The sequence below is a fragment of the Maniola jurtina genome, chromosome 11, assembly GCF_905333055.1.
Source record: "Maniola jurtina chromosome 11, ilManJurt1.1, whole genome shotgun sequence".
Taxonomy (NCBI): domain Eukaryota; kingdom Metazoa; phylum Arthropoda; class Insecta; order Lepidoptera; family Nymphalidae; genus Maniola; species Maniola jurtina.
The window spans coordinates 3342831-3369258 of NC_060039.1; the positions used below are offsets into that span (position 1 = coordinate 3342831).

Genomic DNA, 26428 nt, shown 5'->3' on the forward strand with positions numbered 1-26428 from the left:
AGTTAGTACCATTCAAAAAGAAAAACTACATTAAAAGGTAAAGATTAGGAATCGCATCCGCACTTTTCTCTAAAATTTGTTGTTAGTAATATTATTGTGGTAATCGATAGAGATAACTTAGTCTATAAAACTAAATGTTGGTAGGTACATATACTTTTCTTAATATAAATTTTTAAATTTAGTTTTCACTTTTATTAAAGTAACTCATTCTTAGTTTCCATAGATCAAAATCTCCTATCTTTAATAGTTTAACTTCTTACTGACTACTATCAAAATAGCATCCTGTATAATATCTGCTACTGAGACAGATAGTAATCGATTCGCAAAAAATTGATAGCTCCTTCAAATTAGGGTTATAAAATGATAATTAAATCGATAAGTGACTGTCGAACATAGGCTGAGTCAAACAAGGAATAATTATATAAACTAAAGCAATCAGCCGTCATGACTAGTAGTCAAATTTTAATTACGTAGGATATTAGATAGTTTGAACGGATTGTTCCCTTTTCTTATCAGATTAGGAATCATAGAAACAAAAAGATCAATTATCCACTGACAGTTCAATAACGAAGGCGTTTTAGTAGTTCTTAAAATGAAAAATATTTTATTGCTGCTAACTATAATCTGTTCGAAAACATGTGCGAAGTTATATTTAGATGAAAATTTGTTTCCGGGGGATAGAGATCTGTATGAAAGAGTTTTAGATTCGCAAGAATGTGAGAGGCAAATGGAATATATTCGGAGAAATAATACCATACTAATGGCTCAATGTAAGCGATATTACAATTTAATTTTATTTAGATATTCTAATGTAATTATAGATCATATTAATATATTGATATTTATAATTTAATAACCAAGCAGACTCCAAAAAAATAAGTGTAATCGAGTTATTGATGTACATTGTACATAGGTACTAATTAATATACTTTTCCGGTTAAACTTATAGTATAATGGTTTTAGAAAACGAAAAAAAGTAGGCTTTAAAAGTTAAGTTTTTACAGTTCTTGATGCTGGAATGAGAGTACCAAGAGGAATTTTATTGGGAAACTTAGAGGACCTAGGAAATTATCCACAATGTCTTGGTATACATGAAAAAGTAGACGGCCATATGTCAATAGAAGGAAAATTTTGCATGATAAGAGTTCCTGTGAATCAAAATTTGCAACTAGAATCTTTATTTGAAAATTTTAAAACTAATTTCGATCCAGGAGCGTTAAGTTTGGATAGCAAAACAATTGAAAAACTTATGGAATACAATAGTAACATCAAAAAATTAAGAGCTACATTTGGCGGTGAACTTGCGGACTTTCGGTAAGATTCATTATTTTTCGTAACATAGAACAATGCATGCTTTTATATTTATCTAAGGTGGACTAGTAATTAATTAAATAAATATATGATTATCTCTATTAATTGATTTTTTAGTATCAATATTGACATAAAAATATATCATAATATTGAAAGTATTAATTAAGTTAATTTTTTATTTATATTTACATGACAGAATTGATCAAGAGAGTCCTTTAGCAAAACTTCAGTTTCATTTGGCACTATGTGTCCCTAAAGTTTGTACGACAGAAGAAGCTATAACTGGACTTTTATTTAATCTGACAGCCATAGGCTTTGAATATGAAGATAGTTATTGTCGACTACCAAATGACAAACCGTGGGCACCAGTTGATTACATCGCAGTGTAAGTTCAGTAAATTCTCGTACTTATCAAAAAAAAAATCACATTTTCTTTTCTTTCTGACAAAATTTTGCATACATGATTAATTTAAATATGAGTAGATATAGGTACAGAGATCTTAAAATATTTTTAATAATATGCCATAATATACAAGCAATTGCAGCCCCGCGCATTGCTGGAGCGAGTCAAATCAATGTTTTTTTTATCATTAACCCCCGACCCAAAAAGAGGGGTGTTATAAGTTTGACGTGTGTATCTGTGTATCTGTGTGTCTGTGTATCTGTGTATCTGTCTGTGGCATCGTAGCGCCTAAACGAATGAACCGATTTTAATTTACTTTTTTTGTTTGAAAGGTGGCTTGATCGAGAGTGTTCTTAGCTATAATCCAAAAAAATTGGTTCAGCCGTTTAAGAGTTATCAGCTCTTTTCTAGTTTTCTTGTAGAAAAGAAGGTTAGATAACCGTTAGGTTCTTAATATTATGTCAATTGACAAATGTCAAGCTGTCAAGATGGACGTTTCCTTAATACATATAGCATAATTATTTATTTGAAAATGATGTTTTGGAAAACTCAGATACTTTAGATAGTAGGCGCGGAATAGTCCAAGAAAATCAGTTCAGCCGTTTGAAAGTTATCAGGTCTTTTCGGTCTTTTTTAGTTAGTGTAACCTTCACTTGTCGGGGGTGTTATAAATTTTTAATTTACACTTGTTTACATAATCTTCGATTGTATAATATGCTTTTTTCAGGAGAATACCTACTTTTAATGGATTTTTTTAATTTTTGCCTTTAGCAAGTCTAAAATAGTTTCGGTTGAAACCGAAACTATTTTAAAACGTTTTGTAGTTTGCCTGTCGTGGAAATCACTGACTTTTTTTAAATAAGAATTTTATTTATAAAATTCTTATTTAAAAAAATTATATTAGTGTAAATATATTGAGAAGCTACTGTAAGAATACCTACTTCCTTAAATTTATCTCGTAGGGAATCGCCCGGTTTTAAATTATGAAATGCAGAAAGTTTTAAGACACTGCAAGTTAATACAACAATCTGTTTACTTTCAGTCCTATTTTCCGATTAGATTTCAGTACGAGTTTAAGATAACTGCTCTTCTAGGTTAGCTTAGCTCACTTCCATCTCAATTCGCATCATCACCTAACACCAGGTGAGATCGCATGCAAGGGCCAATTTGCTATTGCGTCGTTTAAAAACTAAATGGACTTTAATTAATTATTCATCACGAAATACAAATGACACATTTGTTGTTACGTACATTTCTTCGATTTCACTTATCGTTATCCTTAATAGGGCTTTAGATAGACCAGTTTCTGGAATTTATTGTTTTTACTAAGCCTATTAATATTTCATTTTTGTGCTGATTGTCATATTGATTTTTGTTAACAGTCTAATAAATTTAACTTTTTCAGCATACTATTTTCGATTCTTGGTATTTTGACAATCTTAAGTACTTATTATGATGTTTATCATAATATTATTTGTAAAAAAGGTAACTCCAATTTGTATAATATAATTTTTGATTATATTAAAATTAGTAAAATTAACTAACGTTTAGTTGTCGTTAGTATTAGGCTTATCAGATTTATCATATCAGAAATATAATGAAAAAAAAAAGAGTAATTAATTTTTCTTTACAGATCCAAAAGAAGCAAATGAAATCTTCATTTCCTTTTCCGCTTTGACAAACTGTCGTCGCCTTTTAGTTATAAAAACAGATCCTAATAATATACAATGTTTGGATGGTATCCGTTCTTTGGCCATTTTCTGGGTGATTGTTGGCCATGTCTTCGTTATCATTAGCTTAATCCCTGCTAATCCAATTTATTCTGTTGAGGTAAGTTTATCTAATTTCTAGAACTATATGAACCCCTGTAATTATTCATACTTTAGTGTAATAAAATGAAAATGTGTTTTTTTGTTAACTTCTTTTTTTTATGGATAAAGCTCTGAGCCAAGCTAACCTCCTTGAAAAAGAATTTTCTTTCCGGGAAAATAAAGGGTTCATACAGATGTTTAACAATAACAAAAATATTTGTGTAGAGAGATCTCTACACAAATAAAATAACTGGGAAAAACTATTTTGCTTAATTTTGATACATTAATTACATTTTATATTAATATTTTTTTTTAGTGGTCTCAACAATATGAAGCAATCTGGGTGGTGGCAGCTGATCTAACAGTTGATACATTTTTCCTACTGAGTGGGTTACTTCTCGTTTTCATAACAGCGAAAAAACTTACAGGAAGTATGTATGTTATCTACTCGAATATATTATATAAATACTTACTTTATATTTTGCATCGTAAGTAATGTTCATTATTTTATTTCCAGGAGAATTGATAAGAAATCTCCCATTTTTTTATTTGAATCGCCTTCTACGTATGTTTCCTGTACTGGCAGCTGTAGTGCTCTATGAAGCATCATTCTCATATCGTGTAGCAGATGGTCCAAAATGGCATGCGTTCATGGGTTTTAGTGTGCACAAATGCCGTACCTTTTGGTGGACCACTTTGCTGCACTTGCAAAATTTTATCAACCCACAAGAAGCAGTAAGCATTTTAATACAACAAGTACAAAAATGTTTCTACAGCGTGAAAGAATTTTTGAACGAATAGACCTCAATAACACGATATAGTTATAAAAAAAAATAAAAAATTATTGATACTTTTTTAAAGATTGACTAATAATATAATTAATAGGACATAATTAGTTAGGAATTGCCATAACATTTTTTAATTTTTAATTTTAATTTTTTAATTTTTAATTTTGAATTTTTAATTTTGAATTTTAATTTTTTAATTTTTATATACGTGACATTTTATTTATATGTAATCACTTTGCAGCGCCCTGATGGGGCTTCATGTTGTAATATTATAATTATTTTCTATTATGATGTAAAACATGAATGCAAATAAATAAAGAATAAAGAATAAAGTAAAGTAAATAAAAAATAATTAATTATTAGTCGTCTATATTTTGTAACACGTGTGGTCATCATTTTTTAACCGACTTCAAAAAAAGGAGGAGGTTCTCAATTTGTCGGAATCTTTTTTTATTTTTTTATTTAATGTATGTTCCCCGATTACTCAAAGATGCCTGGACCGATTTGGATTTTTTTTTTGTTTGAAATGCATATTTTGGTGGTCGCATATAAATTTGGTGAAGATCTGATGAATATCTTAGGAGATGCAGAATAGAACTCATCAATGGATAAGAGCAAATTGCTCGCGATCAGTGTAACAGCTTAGTAAACAGTAGGATTTTAACTGGGCATAAGATATTTTAGTACAGTGGGCCACTAAAAATTGTGCAATAAAAAAAATTCAAAAGATAAATAAAACCGACTTCATAAATCATAATCCCTAAAAAGTCGAGCGAGTTTCACACTTGGATTTCTAGTTTTTATTATTATGCTTGCTCGACTTTATACATACATTACACGTGTAGAAACAAAAAATATTTTTTACTTTTTAGTATTTGTGGTTTTTAAAGTCGGTTTTATTTTTCTTTTGAAATGTTTTTACTATATAATATTATGACTTTCAGTGCCTTAACGTAACGTGGTATCTGGCTATTGACGTTCAACTTCACATATTATCACCAATAGTATTATTTTGGGTCCTTGGAAGATCTAGAACTACAGCGTGGGCAGCTGTTACAACTGCTTTAGTTGTGTCTTTAGCAGCATCAACAATATATATATTTACAAACGAAGCAATAGAGAAAAACGAATACGTTTACTACTATGTTAACATCTTGACACGCGCTCCAACCTTTCTTGTTGGATTAGTTTATGGATATCTGCTTCACGTGTGGCGAAATAGGAAGCCGAAAATGCATCTTGTAAGTAAAAACTTTACTGATTATTCGATATCAAATTCACACTTCAAAATCTTTATTTATCTCTAAGTCTAACTACTGTCTTATTTTCAGGTGTTACATAGTTTCATCACAGCATTTTTTATTTTTCTTCTGTTTCTAACTTTATACTGCCAGTTCATAGGTGGTCGACATGATTTTAACAATAGAACAATAAAGAGACTATTTAAGTCCTTTTTGCGTCCTTTGTGGGCGCTATGTCTTGGATGGGTTATATTTGCTTGTGTAAATGGTTACGGAGGTAAATACTTATTAAAATATATTGCTTTAATTATATTCGACAATATGTCTCATCCTAATTCACTTAGTCATGGTTATCATTTACTAGCTGACGCCCGCGACTTCGTCCGCGTGGAGTTAGGTTTTTCAAAATCTCGTAAGAATTCTTTGATTTTCCGGGATAAAATGTAGCTTATGTGCTAATCCAGGATATTCTCTATCTCCTTTCTAAATTTCAGTCAAATCCATTCAGTAGTTATTGCGTGAAAGAGTAACGAACATACACACACACACACACACACATACACACACAAACTTTCGCCTTTATAATGTTAGTGTGTATAATATTTTTATTGACTTTAATAATATATATTATTATTAACGTCGATATAAATATTATTAAAACTAAAATTAAAATATTATTAATTTACAGGACCTATAAACTGGTTTCTTTCTCTAAATATTTGGAAAATTCCTGCTCGTATTGCTTATGCAATGTATTTAACACATATGTCCATAATGTTTGCTGTATATTCAACAACATTACAACCAGTATACTTCACTGTTGGATCTGCTGTAAGTATGATTTTTAAAAATATTTACTTTCAATTTAAATTTAATTTATTCTCTTCGCACAGTTCACACAACCCCTCTTCAACCTGCCATTATTTCTTTCACAAAGATTGCAGAAGCATATTTATCATTACAAGCAATCTCTTACAGATTGATTCTGGTGTAAAACTTGCTTTGCATTTTTATTTCTCTTACTTAATGCCTGCATTTATTTTCTTTTAGTAATATGAAATAGAATTTTGACTATTTTTGATCCATCTAGTTGAGCTGTCATTGGTTGTTCAAGCGACCTTTAGCCACATAGTATAATAAGTAGGTACATTTAAAATTACGTCAATTTCATAAGTTTTGTATACCTCCTAGCATTTTTCAACTATTTCTATATTTTCATTATTTCAGATGTTTGACATTTTCGGTTTCCTGTGGTTATCAATATTCGTGGGTTTTTTCTTAACGGCGCTCATAGATGCTCCATTCGCTATTCTTTTCAAAAAGTTATTTGAATATGGTAAGTTATACTTACAAGGAAACTTTCTTTTTGTAAATTATGGTAATATTTATGATTTAATTAACATTGATGAAATTTCTGTTGCAGGTTCGAAGAAACCAAATTCAAATAAAAAGACAACAACTGAACAAAGCACCTAAACAAAACGGAAATGTGCAATTTCCTTTCCAAAAGGGAAACTTAAACACTTTGTGACAAGATCAGCAGATTCCGATTTCCGGTTTATGTCATCATTTATTCACAATTAACTCTAGATCTGATGGGCTGTGCGATCGCTATTTCTATCGCTATTATTCCGGTTCACTAATGATTAACAAAAACGTATAACAAATTATCATTTCAACAAAAAATTTAAATGAACTAATCAAATCACAAACGTCGTATTCCACAGTCATATCATTTTACAAAAGATCATTTGACAAATATTTTCTTTACAAATGTCTCACTTTGCAAATTTGCTGAATGTTAAAATATCATTTATAAAGTTATTATTTCACCAAATATTATGTTTTTCAAATTAATTATTATTATAAATTAATTATTTGATAAAGTTCCATCCTAAGTTCTTTGTGGCTGATTTTTCCTATATCATAAACCTCAATTATGGGGGGAAGAGACCTCCCCCTGCGATGGTGGCCTGGTCGACCTTTTTCTGGGTAGTGTAAAAAATAATATAAAGTAGGTATTTATCAAACAGTTCATTTTATCAAACAATTCATTTTATTAAAAACAATATGTTATACGTTGTTTTACTAATTAACAGGATTAACAAATCAATTGTTTGTCAAATGATATTTTATGAAATGACAATTTGTCTGGTGATTTGTTTATTAAGTGAATTATTTTTAGACCCAGAAGTTTTATAACGATGAATAAATGATTCATAATTTTACCAAAATTTGTTTGTGGAATGAAACTTTGTTATTTGTTTTTTGTTAATTGATCGGTCACCCTATTATTCCTCGGATATGTTATATTTCATTTGTTTTTATTAATTACATTTTGTTATTTTTTAAAACAATGTCGTCAAAATGATATTAAATATCATAGGGGTTTTACGAATTTCCTAAGAACTTTATACAATTTTGAAAGAATTAAAACAGTTTTAATAAACTGTATATTTAAAATTATTTAAGTAAAAATATTACTATCGTTTCAGATTTTTTATCCATGCTATAATATTATAAATGCGAAAGTGTGTCTGTCTGTCTGTCTATCTCTCTGTCTGTCTGTCTATCCGTCTGTCTGCTACCTTTTCACGGCCCAACAGTGTAACCGATTTTGACGAAATTTGGTACAAGGTTAGCTTATATCCCGGGGAAGGACATAGGCTACTTTTTATCCCGGAAAATCAAAGAGCTCCCGCGGGATTCCTAAAGACCCATCCACTTAACCGATTTGTATGAAATTTGGTACCGAAGTAGCTTGCGTCCCTGCAATCGAAATAGACAACTTTTTATCCCGGAAAATCAAGTTCCCACGGCATCTTTAAAAACCTAAATCCACGCGGACGAAGTCGCGGGCATCCTCTAGTTACCAATAAAGCCATTGTTAGATTATAGTTAAATGCATTTCTAATTTTATTAATAGAATATTTATAACATAATTTATTTTAAGTAGCTTTACTTATTTTTGTAAAAAAGAACATAAGCTAGCTATTTTTTTTAATATATTTTTCCACACATTGGGTACGTCAACGTGGTCTTTATACCTAGTGAACTTGTTTTATTTACAAAAATCTCACCATTTTTTTATTATGGTGCTAGGCCAATTATTTATTAGATCTGATCTATTAAGATATAATTAAAAAATCAAATACCAGTAAATAATTATTTATTTCCGACACATTTTTTACTTTAGGTTCCACTTCAATAAATTTATTTACTTTTTGAAAATTTATTTTGCTGTATTGGCATGCACATAATTGCAATCCAGCGATTCAAATCTACGCTCTTTTAATGTTTTTATAATTTGTATTAAAATATGTAATAACTCTTTTTTGCGAGAATACTTTTTAAAAAAAATTTTTTGGACAAAAATTTAAAACTTAATGATAGAAAAAAATCGAATTACTTACAATCTATATCTATACTCTAATAAATAAAATTGGAGTGTCTGTCTGTAATTTTGAAATAATTACCTCATATTAAGGTCATATGGTTATTTGAACGATACCATAACCAAATCAAACTTTTTAAAAAATTTTGTCTGTCTGTCTGTCTATCTGTACGTCTGTCTGTTTGAACGGGTTAATCTTCGGAACGGCTGAACCAATTTTGATGGAATTTTTGCAGACAAGTAGAGATTTGGCCGGGGCGTAACATAGGCTACTATTTTAACCGACTTGCAAAAATGAAGAAGTTGGTTTTTCTACCACACTGATATCTCCGAGATTTCTGAACCGATTTGCGTAATTTATTTTTTAATCGATAAAAGAACTTTGCGACATTGTTTCACAAAAGATTTGGATTCAAACTTCTCAATTCTGATGCTGCAGGGGACCTGATCAATAAAGCTGATGGGACTTAGAAACTGGTCGGTTATTAATTGATATTGACGGTACATAATATTATCTATACCAAGTAAACACTTTGTTGTTGACATCGAGGACCCAACTCCTCAACCCTGATGCTGTAATCTAGGTATATCTATACTAATCTATACTTATTTAATAAATAAAATTGGGGTGTCTGTCTGTAATTTCGTAATAACTACCTCATACTAAGCTCATATGGTTATTTGAACGATACCATAACCGAATCACACGTTTTTAAAATGTTTGTCTGTCTGTCTGTCTGTTTCAACGGGCTAATCTTCGGAACTGAACCGATTTTGACGGGATTTTCACCGACAAGTAGAGGATAAGTCAGGGAGTAACATAGGCTACTTTTTTAACCGACTTTCAAAAATGAAGGAGTTGTGTTTTACTACCTATGTACACTGATATCTCCGAGATTTCTCAACCGATTTGCGTAGTTTATTTTTTAATCGATAAAAGAACATTGCGACATTGATCCATAAAAAATTGGATTCAAACTCCTCAATTCTGATACTGCAGGGGGCCTGACCACTAAAGCTGATGGGATTTAGAAACTATCGGTTAAGAATTGTTATTGAAGGTACATATCTATACCAAGTAAACACTTTCTCGTTGACATCGAGGACCCAACTCCTCAACCCTTTTTTTTTTTGTTGACGCTGGGGAATGCATTTACGCATCCCCCCGGAAGCTAGCTAGCCAGCCGTGAGGCAGCCAGCCAGCTGAGGGAGGGTATGTGGGACTCGCCCTCCGAGAGGCGACCGGAATACCCACTAAACCCCAGCGGCACTACTGCGCGTCGCCTGGCGACTGGGTCACGGGAACGCCGAAGCAAACAACCGCGACCCAGCCAGCGACGTCTGCTGAGGCAGACCCTCCACCGGGGATCTACTCGGTCCCCACCACCGCACCTCCGGGACGCACCAACGAAGTGCGTCCCCCGACCCTGGGACGCGCACGTCGCCCGCATCCCATCCTTCGCTTCGTCCACTGTGCCCTCTGCTAGTCAGAAGGACACGCGGAGAAACCTCCCCCCCTGCCAGGTCATTAGCCATAGCCAACAATTTCTTCGAAGAGAAATTATTAGCCATGTTAGCGGGGCGCACCGGCCCGAACACTGCTCTTCCCCTCGGACGCATCCATAGGGACCAGCAGCATCCAGGCACACTGGGAGGTTACCTGGCTGGCGCCCCAACTCCTCAACCCTGATGCTGTAGGGAATTGCATCCCTAAATCCTGGTGATCCCTCGGGATTTTTAAAGGATTATCCGTTTATATATTTTTTTATCTGTTACAGAAACACGTTGCATCCCGAGGACGGGCTATTACGGATAGGCTACTTTTGTCCTGGGAACTCAAAAGTTCCCACGGGATTTAAAAACCTAAATCCACGCGGGCGAAGCTGGGTGCATCAGCTAGTTCGTAAATAAATTAGATAATGCCATTGAGTTAACAGATCATAGAGATGCAGACTTTATAGTACACCTACAAGATTGTAGCACTTGTCAAAAAGCGCTCCTACCAGTTCCAAAACGCACTAGCAAAAACCACATATTCTAAAACTACATTATGGGATTTTATTATTAAATACTTACATAGTATATATCTTTTACTTTTATTACAATACCAGAGTTCTGCCTCACATTTATCATGATTTGCATGAGGAACTAATGCAATTATTAATGAGTCATTTTACTGAATGACTACACGACTATAATAATAATATTATGATCCTTTTTATTCTGTTAGGCTTAGGCTTTGTTGTGGAATATTGTCACCTCTATATTGTTGAATCTCATAAATTAAACGATCGAAATTTTTCTAATCACCACCTGCCATATTATTACAATCACTACAGTGATAACATATTATCATATTCACAAATCGTCTATCTACATGCATTCTTTTAACATTTTTTTTTACCCGACTACGGCCAAGCCAAAAAGAAAGATTTTATAGCAGTCTATGTATGTAGGTAGGTATGTATGTATGTAAAGTGGACCGATTTTAATGAATGAGGTATCAATTGATTGAATTGTAAAGATTTGGGTGACATGGCTATATTTTATACGAAAAAATTGACCTAACGGATGGTAAATCAAAAAAATTGGGGGTCTCCAAAAGTTTTTTTTAACAGGATCCCTATGAATGCGATGACAGCTTGAAGGTGGTCGAAGAAGATACACCTTATAAAACTGTATGGTTCCATTTACCGAGCCTAGCAAAGAGCTGGCCATAATTTTTGGTATCAGTACTTTTAATGGCGAAACTTTTTCATAGGAATTGACCCTTATTTTTCACATGAAATGTTTTTGTTTGGGATTTTTTATACATGGTGTTACTTTGAGACAAAATTTAAAACATATTTAAATAAAACATAATTGTGATTGACTAAATGATAGACAACTGTAGCCTACATCTGTGAAAGATTTAAAATTTGGAGGACGTAAACTACTACAGTGACATAATATTTCTTGAGCCACCACCACCAATCCAGCCTTGAGTGAGTTGAAGAAAAGGATTTTGAGAAATCCCAACAAAATCTTTAGAAATCGTGAAGTTGTGGGAATAAGCTAACTAGAGATAAAGGAAGTTAGTACCATTCAAAAAGAAAAACTACATTAAAAGGTAAAGATTAGGAATCGCATCCGCACTTTTCTCTAAAATTTGTTGTTAGTAATATTATTGTGATAATCGATAGAGATAACTTAGTCTATTAAACTAAATGTTACATATACTTTTCTTAATATAAATTTTTAACTTTAGTTTTCACTTTCATTAAAGTAATTGATTCTTAGTTTCCTTAGATCAAAATTTCCTATCTTTAATAGTTTAACTTATTACTGACTACTATCAAAATATCACCCTGTATAAGATCTGGTTCTGGGACAGATGGTAATCGACTCGCAAAAATTGATAGCTCCTTGGAATTAGGGTTAAAATGATAATTAGATCGATAAGTGACTATCGAACATAGGCTGAGTCAAACAAGGAATAATTATATAAACTAAAGTAATCAACCGTCATTACTAGTAGTTAAATTTTAAATCATAGGCCTACAAATTAATTACGTAGGATATTAGATAGTTTGAACGGATTTTTCCCTTTTCCTTATCAGATTAGGAATCATAGAAACAAAAAGATCAATTATCCACTGACAGTTCAATAACGAACGCGTTTTAGTAGTTCTTAAAATGAAAAATATTTTATTGGTGCTAACTATAATTTGTTCAAAAACATGTGCGAAGTTATATTTAGATGACAATATTAAGTTTCCGTTGGATACAGATTTGCTTGAAAGAGTTTTAGATTCGCACGAATGTCAGAGGCAACTGGAATACATTCGGAGAAATAATACCATGCTAATGGCTCAATGTAAGTTATATTACAATTTATTAACCAAGCAGACCTCAAAAAAATAAGTGTGATTGAGTTATTGAAGTAGGTACTTATTAACATAATTTTCCGGTAGCAAAAATTCAAACCTATAGTATAACGGTTTTAGAAAACGAAAAAAAAGCTAAGCTTCTGTTATTTTTACAGTTCTTGATGCTGGAATGAGAGTACCAAGAGGAATTTTATTGGGAAACTTAATTGACGTAGGAAATTATCCACAATGTCTTGGTATACATGAAAAAGTGGACGACCATAATATGTCAATAGAAGGAAAATTTTGCGCGATAAGAGTTCCGGTGAATCAAAATTTACAACTACAACCTTCATTTGAAAAATTTAAGTCTTATTTCGATCCAGGAGCATTAAGTTTGGATAGCAAAACAATCGAAATACTTATGGAATCCAATAGTAACATCAAAAAATTAAGAGCTACATTTGGCGGTGAACTTGTAGACTTTCGGTAAGATTCATTATTTATTGTAACATAGAACAATAGCCTGTTTTAATGTTTATCTAAGGTATTCTAGTAATTAATTAAATAAATATATGATTAATGATTATCTCTATTAATTGATTCCTTAGTATCAATATTAACATAAAAATGTATTTTATTGAAAATATTAATTAAGTTGATTTTTTATTCATATTTACATGACAGAATTGATCAAGAGAGTCCTTTAGCAGAACTTCAATTTAATTTGGCACTATGTGTCCCTAAAGTTTGTACGACAGAAGAAGCTATAACTGGACTTTTATTTAATCTGACAGCCATAGGCTTTGAATATGAAGATAGTTATTGTCGACTACCAAACGACAAACCGTGGGCTCCAGTTGATTACATCGCAGTGTAAGTTCAGTGAATTCTCCTGCTCAAAAGATTTGATCACATTTTCTTTTCTTTCTGACAAAATTTTGCATACATGATTAATTTAAATATGAGTAGCTATACAGAGATCTTACAATACTTTTAATAATATAAAAACCTACATAAAGATCTGTCTTCTCGGTAGGAACAGCATTCCGAACCAGTGGTAGATTATTTTGACGATTCAAAAGCACTTGTAAAAGTTTAATTGAATAAAAATAATTTGAAATAATTTGAATTTGAATTTGTTTATAATAATATTACTAAATATTAGTTGGCTGATCTTTTTGTTGCATGTGACAAAAAATAACCTAATGCAATTTATAAATCTTGTTATGTAAAGTGGTTATATTATGATTTTGAAGAAATCAAGTAGAACAACTACCGAACTGCATTTCCACTATTTACTTTCAGTCCAATTTTCCGATAGATTTAGGTATGAGTTTAATAAGATAACTGCCTGACTGATAACTTCTTGGTAAGCCTAGCCCACTTCCATCTCAATTTGCATCACCACTTCAAACCAGGTGAGATCGCAAGCAAGGCCTAATTTGCTATCGCATCGTTTAAAAAACAAAATGGACTTTAATTAATTATTCCTCAAATGACGCATTTGTTGTTACGTACATTTCTTTGATTTCACTTATCGTAATCCTTAATAGGGTTTTTGATAGACGACCAGTTTCTGAGATTTATTGTTTTTACTAAGCCTATAATAATATTTCATTTTTGTGCTGATTGTCATATTGTTTCTGTTAGCAGTCTAATAAATTTAACTTTTTCAGGATAATATTCTCGATTCTTGGAATTTTGATAATCTTAAGTACTTATTATGATGTTTATCATAATATTATTTGTAAAAAAGGTAACTGCGATTTCTAAAATATAAATTTTTGATTATATTAAAATTAGTCAAATTAACTAACGTTAAGTTGTCGTTAGTATTTGGCTCATCTATATATTATCAGATTTATCATATTATTAGAAATAAAGTGAAAAAAAGAATAATTTATTTTTCTTTACAGATCCCAAAGAAGCAAATGAAATCTTCATTTCATTTTCCGCTTTGACAAACTGTCGTCGCCTTTTAGTTATAAAAACAGATCCTAATAATATACAATGCTTGGACGGTATCCGTTCTTTGGCCATTTTCTGGGTGATTGTTGGTCATGTCTTCCTTATCATTAGCTTTATGCCTGCTAATCCAATTTATTCTGTTGAGGTAAGTTTATTTAATTTCTAGGGCTTTATTTACCCCTATAATTCATACTTTAGTGTAATTAAATGAAAATGTGTTTCTCTGTTAACTTCTTTTTATGGACAAAGTTCTGAGCCAAGCTATGTTTACCAAAATTTGTCACAGAAATAGCTTTCATCATAGAAATGGATACTTTACATACCGAGAAAATAAAGGGTTTCATACAGATACTTAAAAACATCTCTCTACACAAATAAAATAGCTGGCAAAAACTATTTTTATTTTTACATTTTACATAAGTATTTTTTTAGTGGTCTCAACAATATGAATCAATCTGGGTGATGACAGCTACTCTTACAGTAGATACGTTTTTCTTACTGAGTGGGTTACTTCTCGTTTTCATAACAGCGAAAAAGCTTACAGGAAGTACGTACATAATCGAATATATAAAAATATTGACTTTATATTTTGTATCGTTATTTTATTACGTTTATTACTTTAATTCCAGGACAATTGATAAAAAATCTCCCATTTTTTTATCTGAATCGCCTTCTACGTATGTTTCCTGTACTGGCAGCTGTAGTGCTCTATGAAGCATCATTCTCATATCGCGTAGCAGATGGTCCACTTTGGCCTGCGTTCATGGTTTTTAATGTGCACAAATGCCGTAACTTTTGGTGGACTACTTTGCTGCACTTGCAAAATTTTATCAACCCACAAGAAGCAGTAAGCATTTTAATAGTTAATTATTTAGTCGTCTACATTTTGTAACACGTGTGGTCATTATTTTTTTAAATACATATTATGATTTTCAGTGCGTTGGCGTAACGTGGTACCTGGCTATTGACGTACAACTTCACATATTATCACCAATAGTATTATTTTGGGTCCTTGGAAGATCTAGAGCTACAGCGTGGGCAGCTGTTACAACTGCTTTAGTTGTGTCTTTAGCAGCATCAACAATATATATATTCACAAACGAAGCATTAGACGAAAACAATTACGTTTACTACTATGTTAACATCTTGACACGCGCTCCAACATTTCTTGTTGGATTAGTTTATGGATATCTGCTTCACGTGTGGCGAAATAGGAAGCCAAAAATGCATCGTGTAAGTACAAACATTACTGATTATTCAATATCAAATTCACTCTTTAAAATCTTTATTTATCTCTAAGTCTAACTACTGTCTTATTTCCAGGTGTTACATAGTTTCATCACAGCATGTTTTATTTTTCTTCTGCTTCTAATTATATACTGCCAGTTCATAGGTGGTCGACATGATTTTAACAATAGAATAATAAAGAGATTATTTTACTCCTTTTTGCGTCCTTTGTGGGCGCTATGTCTTGGATGGATTATATTTGCTTGTGTAAATGGTTACGGAGGTAAATGGTTATCAAAATATATATCGCTTTATTTATATTCGCTAATATGTCTCATCTTAATTCGCTTAGTCATGGTTATTATTTATGAAATTAATGATTAAATCGAATAAAAATACGACTATTAAAATTAAAATATTATTTTACAGGTCCTATAAACTGGTTCCTTTCTCTAAATATTTGGAAAATTCCCGCTCGCATTTCTTATGCAATGTATTTAACACATATGTCCATTATGTTTGCTGTATATTCAACAACATTACAACCAATCTACTTCACTGTTGGATCTGCTGTAAGTATAATTTAAAAAATATCTACTTTCAATTTGCAATCAATTTATTCTCTTTGTACAGTCCCTCACACAATCCCTCTTCAACCTTATGATTATCTCATTATCCTCATTATTTCTTTGACAAAGATGCAGAAGCATACTTATCACTAAAATCAATCTCTTACAGATTACTTCTAGTATAGAACTGCCTTTGCATTTTTGTTTCTCTTGCTTAATATCTGCTTTAATTTTCTTTTAGTTATCTATACTAATAAATAAAATTGGAGTGTCTGTCTGTAATTTCGAAATAACTACCTCATATTAAGCTCATATGGTTATTTGAACGATACCATAACTGAATCACACGTTTTTAAAATTTTTGTCTGTCTGTCTGTCTGTCTGTCTGTCTGTTTGAAAAGGCTAATCTTTGGAACGGCTGAACCGATTTTGACGGGACTTTCACAGGCAAGTAGAGGATTGACCAGGGCGTAACATAGGCTACTTTTTAACCGACTTTCAAAAAGGGAGTTGTGTTTTTCTACCTATGTACACCGAAATCTCCGAGATTTCTGAACCGATTTGCGTCATTTCTTTTTTAATCGATAGAGGAACTTTGCGACATTGTTTCATAAAAAATTTGGAGTCCAACTCCTCAATCCTGATGCTGCAGGGGATCTGACCAATCCGCGCGGGCGAAGCTGCGGGCATCAGCTAGTGTGAAATAAAATTCCATCTTGTTGAGCCACCATTGGTTATTCAAATGACCTTTAGCCACATATTATTTTAACCCTAAAATTACGTCAATCTCATAAGTTTTTTATATAGCAACTACCATTTTTTCAACTATTTCTACTTTTTTCATTCTTTCAGATGTTTGACGCTTTCGGTTTCCTTTGGTTAACAATGTTCGTGGGTTTTTTCTTAACGGCGCTCATAGATGCTCCATTCGCTATTCTTTTCAAAAAGTTATTTGAATATGGTAAGCAATTATATTTCTAAGGAAACGTCACAGTTAAGGCAAAGATGATTAATTTGTTCAAAATTCTTATTTCCCTTTTCTAAATAATTAATATAATATTTATGATTTAATTAACGTTGATGAATTTTCTGTTACAGTTTCGAAGAAACCAAATTCAAATAAGAAGGCAGCAATTGTACAAAGTAAACAAAACGGAAACGCGCAAATTCCTTTTCAAAACGGAAACCTAGTCACAAATATGTGACATGATCAGCAGATTATAATTGTTTCCGAAATAGGTCATCATTTAATTCACAACTTAACTATAGATCTGACGGGGCTATGCGATCGTTATTTCATGTGAATTCATCAGATATGTTATTTTTCATTTGTTTGTATATAAATTTTGTTATTTTTTAAAACAATGTCGTCAAAATGATGGCATATTTTTTTTTTACTACATAAAACAAATCGCTAACAACTACAGAGACGTCGTTATGGTCATCAATTAATATCAATTGGTTTGAATCGTCAATGCTACTTAGGAACTCTATACAATTTTGAAATTAACAAAACAGTTTTGAGTAAGTATATTCAAAATAATTTCGGTAATAATATTACTATTGTTTCTGATTCTTTATTATCACTTAAGTCATTGTTAGATTATAGTTCCATACATTTCTAATTTTATTAATAGAATATTTATAACATAATATTATTTTAAGTAGCTTTATGAAAAAGAACATAAGCTACTGAAATATTTTTCCACACATTGGGTGGTTGACATGGTCTATATACCTAGTGAACTTTAAAGTGTTCATCATTATCTTAGAAAATAATGAAAATTTTGATACAAGAGTTTGTTTGTTTTATTTACAAAAGTCTCACAATGAACCATTGTTTTAATATAGCTTAAAAATTGATATAAGTCCATCCATGTACTCCAGAATATGAACGGACGTTTACAGGCTGCCTTAGATAAACAGAGCATCTCGGAGACACTCTCAATGAAGAGCATAACAACCTCAGTTTCATACAGATGTGTAATATTATCAATAGGTAAATAAGAGTCAGTAAACAGAATTATGTATTACCCACAAATTATTTAATAACGTGCAAAAGGGCCATAAATCAAAGAATTAATTAACTGCAATCACATATGCTTAACTTTAATAATTTTACAAACATAGTGCATTTGAAGGGTTCATCAGTAGGTAGTTTATTATTTGTGACAAATGAAGAAGTACTATGGATTTTTTAAGGAAGGAAGCAAGGTCAATCAGATAACATGTGCGGTGCTGAGTAAGTACAAAATGATTTATTTTTGTTACAACAGCATTAACGAATTCTTCAAAAAATGCTTTAATATTTCTATTTAAAAGGTACCAGCTTCAATTTCGGACGAACTTTTCAGTAGATTTTATTCAAAAGTACGGTAGCATCACGTTTTTCATATTAATTTCTCACATTATTATGAATTTCAGTCAATTTACCTGTATTCGCTTATGGAGCAAGTATAGGATGGATGTCACCTATGACTTTGCTATTACAGTCAAAAAATTCTCCAAGAGAAGAACCTTTAACAGATATTGAGGTAAATTCCTTTAATCTACAAATTAAAAAAAGAAGCCAAATCTAAAGTTGGAACTATTATGCTAACAACGACATTGATTTGTTCTGTGGTTCCAACTTTAGTTTTTAATTTAATATTGATAGTGTCTATTCTCTAATTTATAGGGCGTTGCCATTTGAATACTTTTGAGCTATGTGTATACTTTATATGTAAGCCTCAATAGCTCAAAGGTTATAGGAGCGGACTCAAATCCGAAAGGTCGGCGGTTCAAACCCCACCCGTTGCACTATTGTCGTACCTACTCCTAGCACAAGCTTAACGCTTAGTTGGAGGGGAAAGGGGAATGATAGTTATGATTAAAATGACTAATATTCTTTAAAAAAAATATTCCTCATGCTAGTTATAATTATATTATTTGCAGGTATCATGGATGGCAGCAGTCGCATATTTGACGTGCATCCCAGGCAATTTTTTGATGGCATTTTTGGGAGATACGTTTGGAAGAAAAATAACTTTAATTTTCATATCTTCTACCGGTGCTGTATGTAATGTCAACCAAAATATTTACAATAACTAATAGGTTTTGCTCCTATAACTAGTTTGCGAATTCTCTATTTTTAAGGCCAGTTGGATTCTTATGTTATCATCGTTTGAGGTTTGGGCACTCATTCTGGCTCGAGCTTTAGTTGGTATCACCATGTCAGGGTGCTACGTTACATGTCCAATTTACACTAAGGAGATCAGTGATGATGGTATTCGTGGAGCTCTTGGTTGTTTGGTAAGTTTCAGTTAGTAAAGCGCTTCGTCTAGAGGCAGCATTTCTATAGAGTATTTCCATTAAAATAGTCAACCGTCAAATAATAGATACTAACCCTAGTTAGCATACTACTTTTACTACTGGAAAAATATCTGGTGTTTCCTTCCTATTTTATAGCCTTAAGAATTGCCAGTAGATGAGTAGATACTTGCTTTTTTGTTCTATTGTAAAATACGTTTAAATTGTGTGTTATGATCACTACAAAAATTATGTTACAGGTTATTCTGTTTCACACATCTGGTAACTTATTTCTCTACGTTATTGGGGATTTGTTAAGTTATCGAACAGTTCTTTGGATCTGTTTATCTTTACCAACATTTCATCTAATTCTGTTCATGATGATGCCGGATTCACCTTCCTTTTTAATGAAAAGATCTAATGTTGAGGTAAATATCTGATTTTAGCGTTAATAACAAATATCTGTCACTATATTTTAATTTAAATCATAGATTGTTGCTATTTGTTTCAGTTTTTTATTTCAAATATCAAAATAGACGCATAATATTTTTTTACGTTTTTTGTGTTTCAGGAAGCCGCGAGAGTTATGGCTTGGCTTCGTTGTAAAAGTGAAGATGACCAATCTGTTAAAAATGAACTAGAAGTTATCAAGAAGGAACAACTTAATGATAAGGAAAGCAATAGTTTTTTGCTTCGAACGATTAGTAAGAAATTATATTAAACGATCAATTAAAAAGCAGGAGCTAATCATGTTTTAAAAGGAACTTTATCGAAAGTCTGAATTACAAATTATTTGTGATACAGTGTCTGCAATCGTTTGTCTGACCATAATATTATTTATTACGTCTGATTGTAATTGAGTGTAAAATTGGCACAAATTTAAATTGGCAACTTGTACACTGTTTAATTTACTTATTTCTTTGCAGTAAAGGATAACATACTATCTAAAGCATTCTACATAGCTTTGATAGTAACCCTGGCTCGAGAAGTATGCGGTGCAGTACCGGTGCTAAACTTTGCTGGTGAAATTTTTGCGATTGCGTCTACTGACAGTAGTTTCGTGTTGACTTCGAACCAGCAAGCGATATTGCTTGGAGTTGTTCAAGTTACGGGATCCATGCTGGCTTCTAGTATTGTAGAAAAGGCTGGGAGAAAGGTACAATAATATTATGACGCGCTATCAACCGCGTGGATTTAGGATTATAAAGGAACTGCTTAATTTTGTTTAATTTTCATTGATAAAATACATTTTTGCCTATGGTAAGACCTTGTGTCAGACTTTTTATCATACAGGGATACATCAGTACCAGGGTTAAACGCTCAAAAGGAAAAACGGAACCCTTATAGGATCACTTTGTTGTGTCTGTTTGTCCGCCCGTCGCTCGTGTCTGTCAAGAAATACTTATAATAATATATAATACCAAGTAACACCTATAATAATACCAAGTGACAAAAAACAATTTTACTCTAATTTTTCAGCGTTTATTGAGACGATCGCAGTCAGGTTTTAGTTTCAACTTTTGATTATTTCAGCCCATATTATCAATAACATCATTAATATCTGGACTGAGCATGTGCGCTCTGGCATCCTGGTTCGTCGCGAAGGACTACGGTGTAGTGACTCCCAATTGGATACCCATTATGACACTATGTTTATGCATATTCTGCGACGCGTGCGGCTTGCAGCCCATCTCTATTGTTATTGCTGGAGAGATATTTTCTTATAAGGTAAGTTTTTATGTGAATAAAATTTAAAAAAAAAAAAACCGACTTTAATAACCACAAACCAACCAGGGTAAAAATAATTTAATTTATTACCGAATATATTATGTATACAAGAGTTAATGTAGTTCTATATCAACATTTTTTGGAGTCGGTGCCAATGTGGAGTCACAAACAAAATGAAGAGTAGACGGTTCGTGCGACTAATTGTTGGTGCGGCACCGGTTCCAAAAAATGTTAATATACAAAAAATGTTAATATACAATTAATGTTAATATAAAATGTTAAAATATTAATGTTAATTACCCTTGTATTCGTAATATTATATTCGGTAATAAATTAGTTTATTTTTAACTTTTCAGTGTTTGTGGTTATTGAAGTCGTTTTTTATTTCATTTTAGAATTTTCTTAATTTTACAATTTTTAGTGGCCCCATTGTATTAAAATATGCTATACCTGGTTAAACCCCTACTGTTTACTAAGCCGATCGCGAGCAATTAACTCTTATCCGTTGGGGAGTTCTGTTCTCTATCACCGAAGATAGAGATCTTCACCAAACTAAAATGGGAAACAAAAAAAAATACAAAAATCGGTTCATATTTGGTAGAGTAATCGCGTAACAAAATCCAAAAAAAAATATTTAAAAAAATATACCGTCGAATTGGTTAAAAATAATAATTATTTATGACATCTGCCTGATAATCTATGCCGCGTCATGTAAATAAAAGCTTTAGATAACAATGGAAATTCAGGTGGCGATATTAGCGTGCCATAATATGTGATACCTACTGATAAAGCTTTGTTTATAAAAATTACTGATACTAATTTCTGACATAACTACCACTGCGTTTTTACGTATGATACGAGTATAGACAAAACTGCCAGGCTTTGCAAATTACGTTTGGAGCTATATCCATTATTATTATACAAGACTTCCGAATCTTCGCTTTATTTCAGAATTTGATATTCAGCGAATGGTTTTTTTTTTTGGAAAAACTAAAACCAAATTTCCTACCAGTCGACTATGAACAGAAAATTTCTAAGACTGCTTTTACTTTAGGTACTTTATGCAAAGTAGTTACTAACAGTAGGTAGGTACTTACTACGAGTACAAAAAACCGGCCAAGTGCGAGTCAGACTCGCGCACTGAGGGTTCCGTACTCGGGTATTTTTTCCAACATTTTGTACGATAACTCAATAACTATTATAATACATAAAAATCAATAAAAAGAATGTACAGGTAAGGCCCTTTCATATGATACCCCACTTGGTATAGTTATCTTACTTTGAAAATTGAAACACATTTTTTTTAAATGATGTAACCACAAATTCGCGGTTTTCAAATTTATTCCTGTACTTGTGCTATAAGATCTACCTACCTGCCAAATTTCATGATTCTAGGTCATCGGGAAGTACCCTATAGGTTTCTTGACAGACAGACAGACAGCAAAGTGATCCTATTAGGGTTCCATTTTTCCTTTTGAGGTACGGACGTCTAAAAAGCACAAAAATAAGTTTTTTTTTCTTTCAGTATCGAGGAACTGTCATGGCGATAACTATGTCGGTGGCGTCATTTTTCGATTTCCTGCAACTACTATTCTTCAAACCCTTGGCCAATTCTATTGGAATCCATGTGGCGTTTTACTTCTTCGGAATCGTGTGCATTTTCATGGCGATCTACGTCGTAATCGTGATCCCTGAAACTAAAGGAAAAAGTTTGGTTGAAATCTATAAGTGTTTCCGTAGGAAGAAATCTCAGCAAAATGAACTGGTTAGCGGTTACGTAGAATAAAATTGTATTTTTAACCCCCGACCCAAAAAGAGGGGTGTTATAAGTTTGACGCGTGTATCTGTGTATCTGTCTGTGGCATCGTAGCTCCTAAACGAATGAACCGATTTTAATTTAGTTTTTTTTTTTGAAAGGTTGCTTGATCGAAAGTGTTCTTAGCTATAATCGAAGAAAATCGGTTCAGCCGTTTGAAAGTTATCAGCTCTTTTCTGGTTTTCTTATACCTAGAGGTTCTTGTGTCGGGGGTTTTTTTTAAATTTCGAGTTATTTAAGTTAATATTAAATATCAATATAAAATTATGAATCTTATACTTTCATTTTAATTACTTATTTTGCACCCTAAATGCACTTTTTTAAATTTTAACCAAGTGCCAGCGCTGGTCAGTACAGACCGAGCGTAAAATTTTATATTATTATGCTCAGGTAGATAGATTGGCAATATTCCTAATTACCGTCCTCATCCAATTCAGTCAAAGTAGTACCTATAATATACCAGATAAATAATAATAAGTACCAGCTAACAAAATATCGAGATTAGGATTTTCATAGCACTCTGCACTGCAGCTGTTGATCGCCCACTTCATCGTTCACCTAAGTTTTTATTGAAGCGCCATCTATTAAATAAGCATAGAACTACGTAGACTAGTTACGAATCTGTTCAAGGTTCAAACCTATAGAATAGGAAGTTTTCTCATGTAGTTCGAGAAAATTATAACAGATGGCGCTGTTTATTTACTTAATAGTACATAATGCAATACATAGATGGCGCTAATATTTTTGCTAGTAAAAAAAAAGTTTAACTTACAGACGGGTAAACCTATTTATTGTACTTATTTTTTGTCGCTCGCTGACTTATAACAGGACTACACTGAAGTTTCAAATAACAATATAATTATTTTGAAGGCAATTTTATCATATCAATTATATTTTTCGGTTCCAAGTTACGAGAAAAAAATCAGCCATAAGCCTGTACGTAAATAGGTAGGTCGGTATGTAGGTACAAAAGCTTTTAAATGTTACAAAGGATTGCATTTTCCTCTCGAAAGAAAGCCTTGGATCTGCGGTAAAAACTGTAGGATTTCTCATAAAGTGACATGTAAAGATCGTAACAACGGATCGCTTTGCCTTTATGCCCTAATGACGGATTTCCTGTGACGGCTTTATGTTTCAAGCGGTATCCGCGGGTCTCATCCACTTTTACGGATGGGATTTTCTTTCGTTTATTCCGTTGTAGGTTATTACTGTCGCTTTATCTTGATTACATTGAGGCTATTTCGCATCGCTTAAGTCGTTTATAAAGCCAGATTAATTCCCAGTTAGGACCATTTTGGATATGAATTTTTTATGATGTCATTGTTTTTTTTACAGCACAGATCGCGGTACAAGGCTAATTTGAAAGTATCGGAATGAAATAAAAAATAAAATATGATTTTCTCATTGTTTTCATTAACCGAGAGAATGCTAACGAGCTTACTGTCAGGTCAATCTATAATGATTATTGATTAATGAGTAAGGAAATAAACGAATCAAGATAGCTACTTTGGATTAGTGGCTATTTATTAAGTTATTCATAGGTCGATGTATGGATTAGTAGTATGTATTAGTACCTATTTTATGCTTACTTATTCTCTCCTTATATATTTATTATCTTATTATCCTTATATCCTTATCTCCTTATATATTTATTATTATATTGTGTTCTCCTTGCCGATTTCTGGAGGCCTATTTGTCCTCACCTTGTTTGTACTTTCGCTAACTTATTGTATCTAATCTTGCTGTTGACGTTAGATGCATTTTCAGTAGTTTGGTAAAAGCAAAGCTGTAACCTACCTACATCTCTGCGCCACTCTTGCATCTTGTACCTACTACTTTATACCTGATAATGACAATATGCTGTAGATAATAATGTGTTAACCCCATATTATACTTATTAGATATACCTACGTTTATACATATTATTATTTCGTTAAGTAGGTACCTACATATAATATTAGGAAGGTAGTAGGTAGCTATGGGATATGAAATGTAACACCCCGTGAACAACATCGAGCGGTGTGATAACAAGTGTCGAGATGATCCGCCATGATTACATATTCACCCTCTCCTGCCGAGGCTCATAACTTGAAGCGACTCCAACTACGTGCGGAGGAAACTATTTGATTTATGCCAAACGACTTCCAAGGTATAGGATGAAGATAGATTGAGACTAGCTGTTGCTTCTCTTCTCTTCTCTTCTCTATGTATCCATTATCATAAATACGAAATACTTACCTATCTGTCACCTTTTCACGGTCCATCCGTTTGACTAATTTTGGTAAAAGTTACAGAGGAGCTTGCATCCCGGAGATAATATGGACATAATATTTACAAGCTACTAGAGGATGCCCGCGACTTCGTCCGCGTGGATTTAGGTTTTTAAGATCCCGTGGGAACTGTTCTATTTTCCGGGATAAAAAGTTGCCTATGTGAATTACAGGGACGCAATCTACCTCGGTACCTTTCATACAAATCGGTTAAACGAATGGGTTTTTGGGAATCCCGTAGGAACTCTTTGATTTTTCGGGATAAAAGTAGCCTATGTTCGTCCCCGGGATATAAGCTAACCCTGTACCAAATTTCGTCAGAATCTGTTAAACTGTTGGGTCGTGAAAAGGTAGCAGACGGACAGACAGACAGACAGACACACTCTCGCATTTATAGTATTAATACGGATATCTGTCTACTGTTCATTGCCGAAAATCGACTATCACGTTATTATTTAATTGATTAAAGTAAAAGAAAAAATATTATAAAATAATACATTTCTAACAAAGGAATATTTTCTATTTTATTTCACTTCTGCCTTGACACTGAATTTTGAATTTTATCACAAAGTAAAAGAGTTAAAATTCGCTCGCGCAGTTTAATTTTGATCTCGAGAGAGGCGACTTTAATTAACGAACTTCATCAATTCTAAATAATGAACCAGTTATTTCATTTTTACTTTCGAATCTTCTGAGATTTCCATTCGTTTTCGCGTCGCGTCCATTTCTGTGCGAGCAGCATGTTGGCTGAAGTCTCAGCTGA

The 26428-nt window shown here is 32.5% G+C and overlaps 2 protein-coding genes across 3 annotated transcripts; both read left to right on the top strand.

Annotated features, from left to right (window-relative positions):
- Positions 1-568: 568 nt before the first annotated feature.
- Positions 569-18059, top strand: LOC123869705. The gene is made up of 23 exons (XM_045912695.1): positions 569-770; positions 1005-1314; positions 1508-1696; positions 3120-3199; positions 3348-3544; positions 3842-3956; positions 4043-4260; positions 5258-5554; positions 5645-5831; positions 6243-6385; positions 6782-6922; positions 12591-12804; positions 12973-13285; positions 13484-13672; positions 14476-14555; positions 14716-14912; positions 15200-15314; positions 15397-15614; positions 15704-16000; positions 16091-16277; positions 16424-16566; positions 17416-17524; positions 17662-18059. Exons 1-23 carry the CDS (start codon positions 593-595, stop codon positions 17766-17768), a joined length of 4224 nt encoding a protein of 1407 aa, XP_045768651.1. The 5' UTR covers positions 569-592; the 3' UTR covers positions 17769-18059.
- A 441-nt stretch (positions 18060-18500) lies between these two features.
- LOC123869413 (facilitated trehalose transporter Tret1-like) lies at positions 18501-24979 on the top strand. 2 transcript variants are annotated; one of them, XM_045912317.1, is made up of 10 exons: positions 18501-18805; positions 18988-19097; positions 19498-19617; positions 19699-19854; positions 20112-20279; positions 20423-20555; positions 20778-21007; positions 21385-21579; positions 23105-23369; positions 24967-24979. In XM_045912317.1, exons 1-9 carry the CDS (start codon positions 18739-18741, stop codon positions 23363-23365), a joined length of 1440 nt encoding a protein of 479 aa, XP_045768273.1. In that variant the 5' UTR covers positions 18501-18738; the 3' UTR covers positions 23366-23369; positions 24967-24979. The 2 variants fall into 2 exon arrangements, with proteins under 2 accessions (XP_045768273.1, XP_045768272.1); XM_045912316.1 differs by lacking the exon at positions 24967-24979 and having other exon boundaries at positions 23105-23430.
- Positions 24980-26428: the final 1449 nt, after the last annotated feature.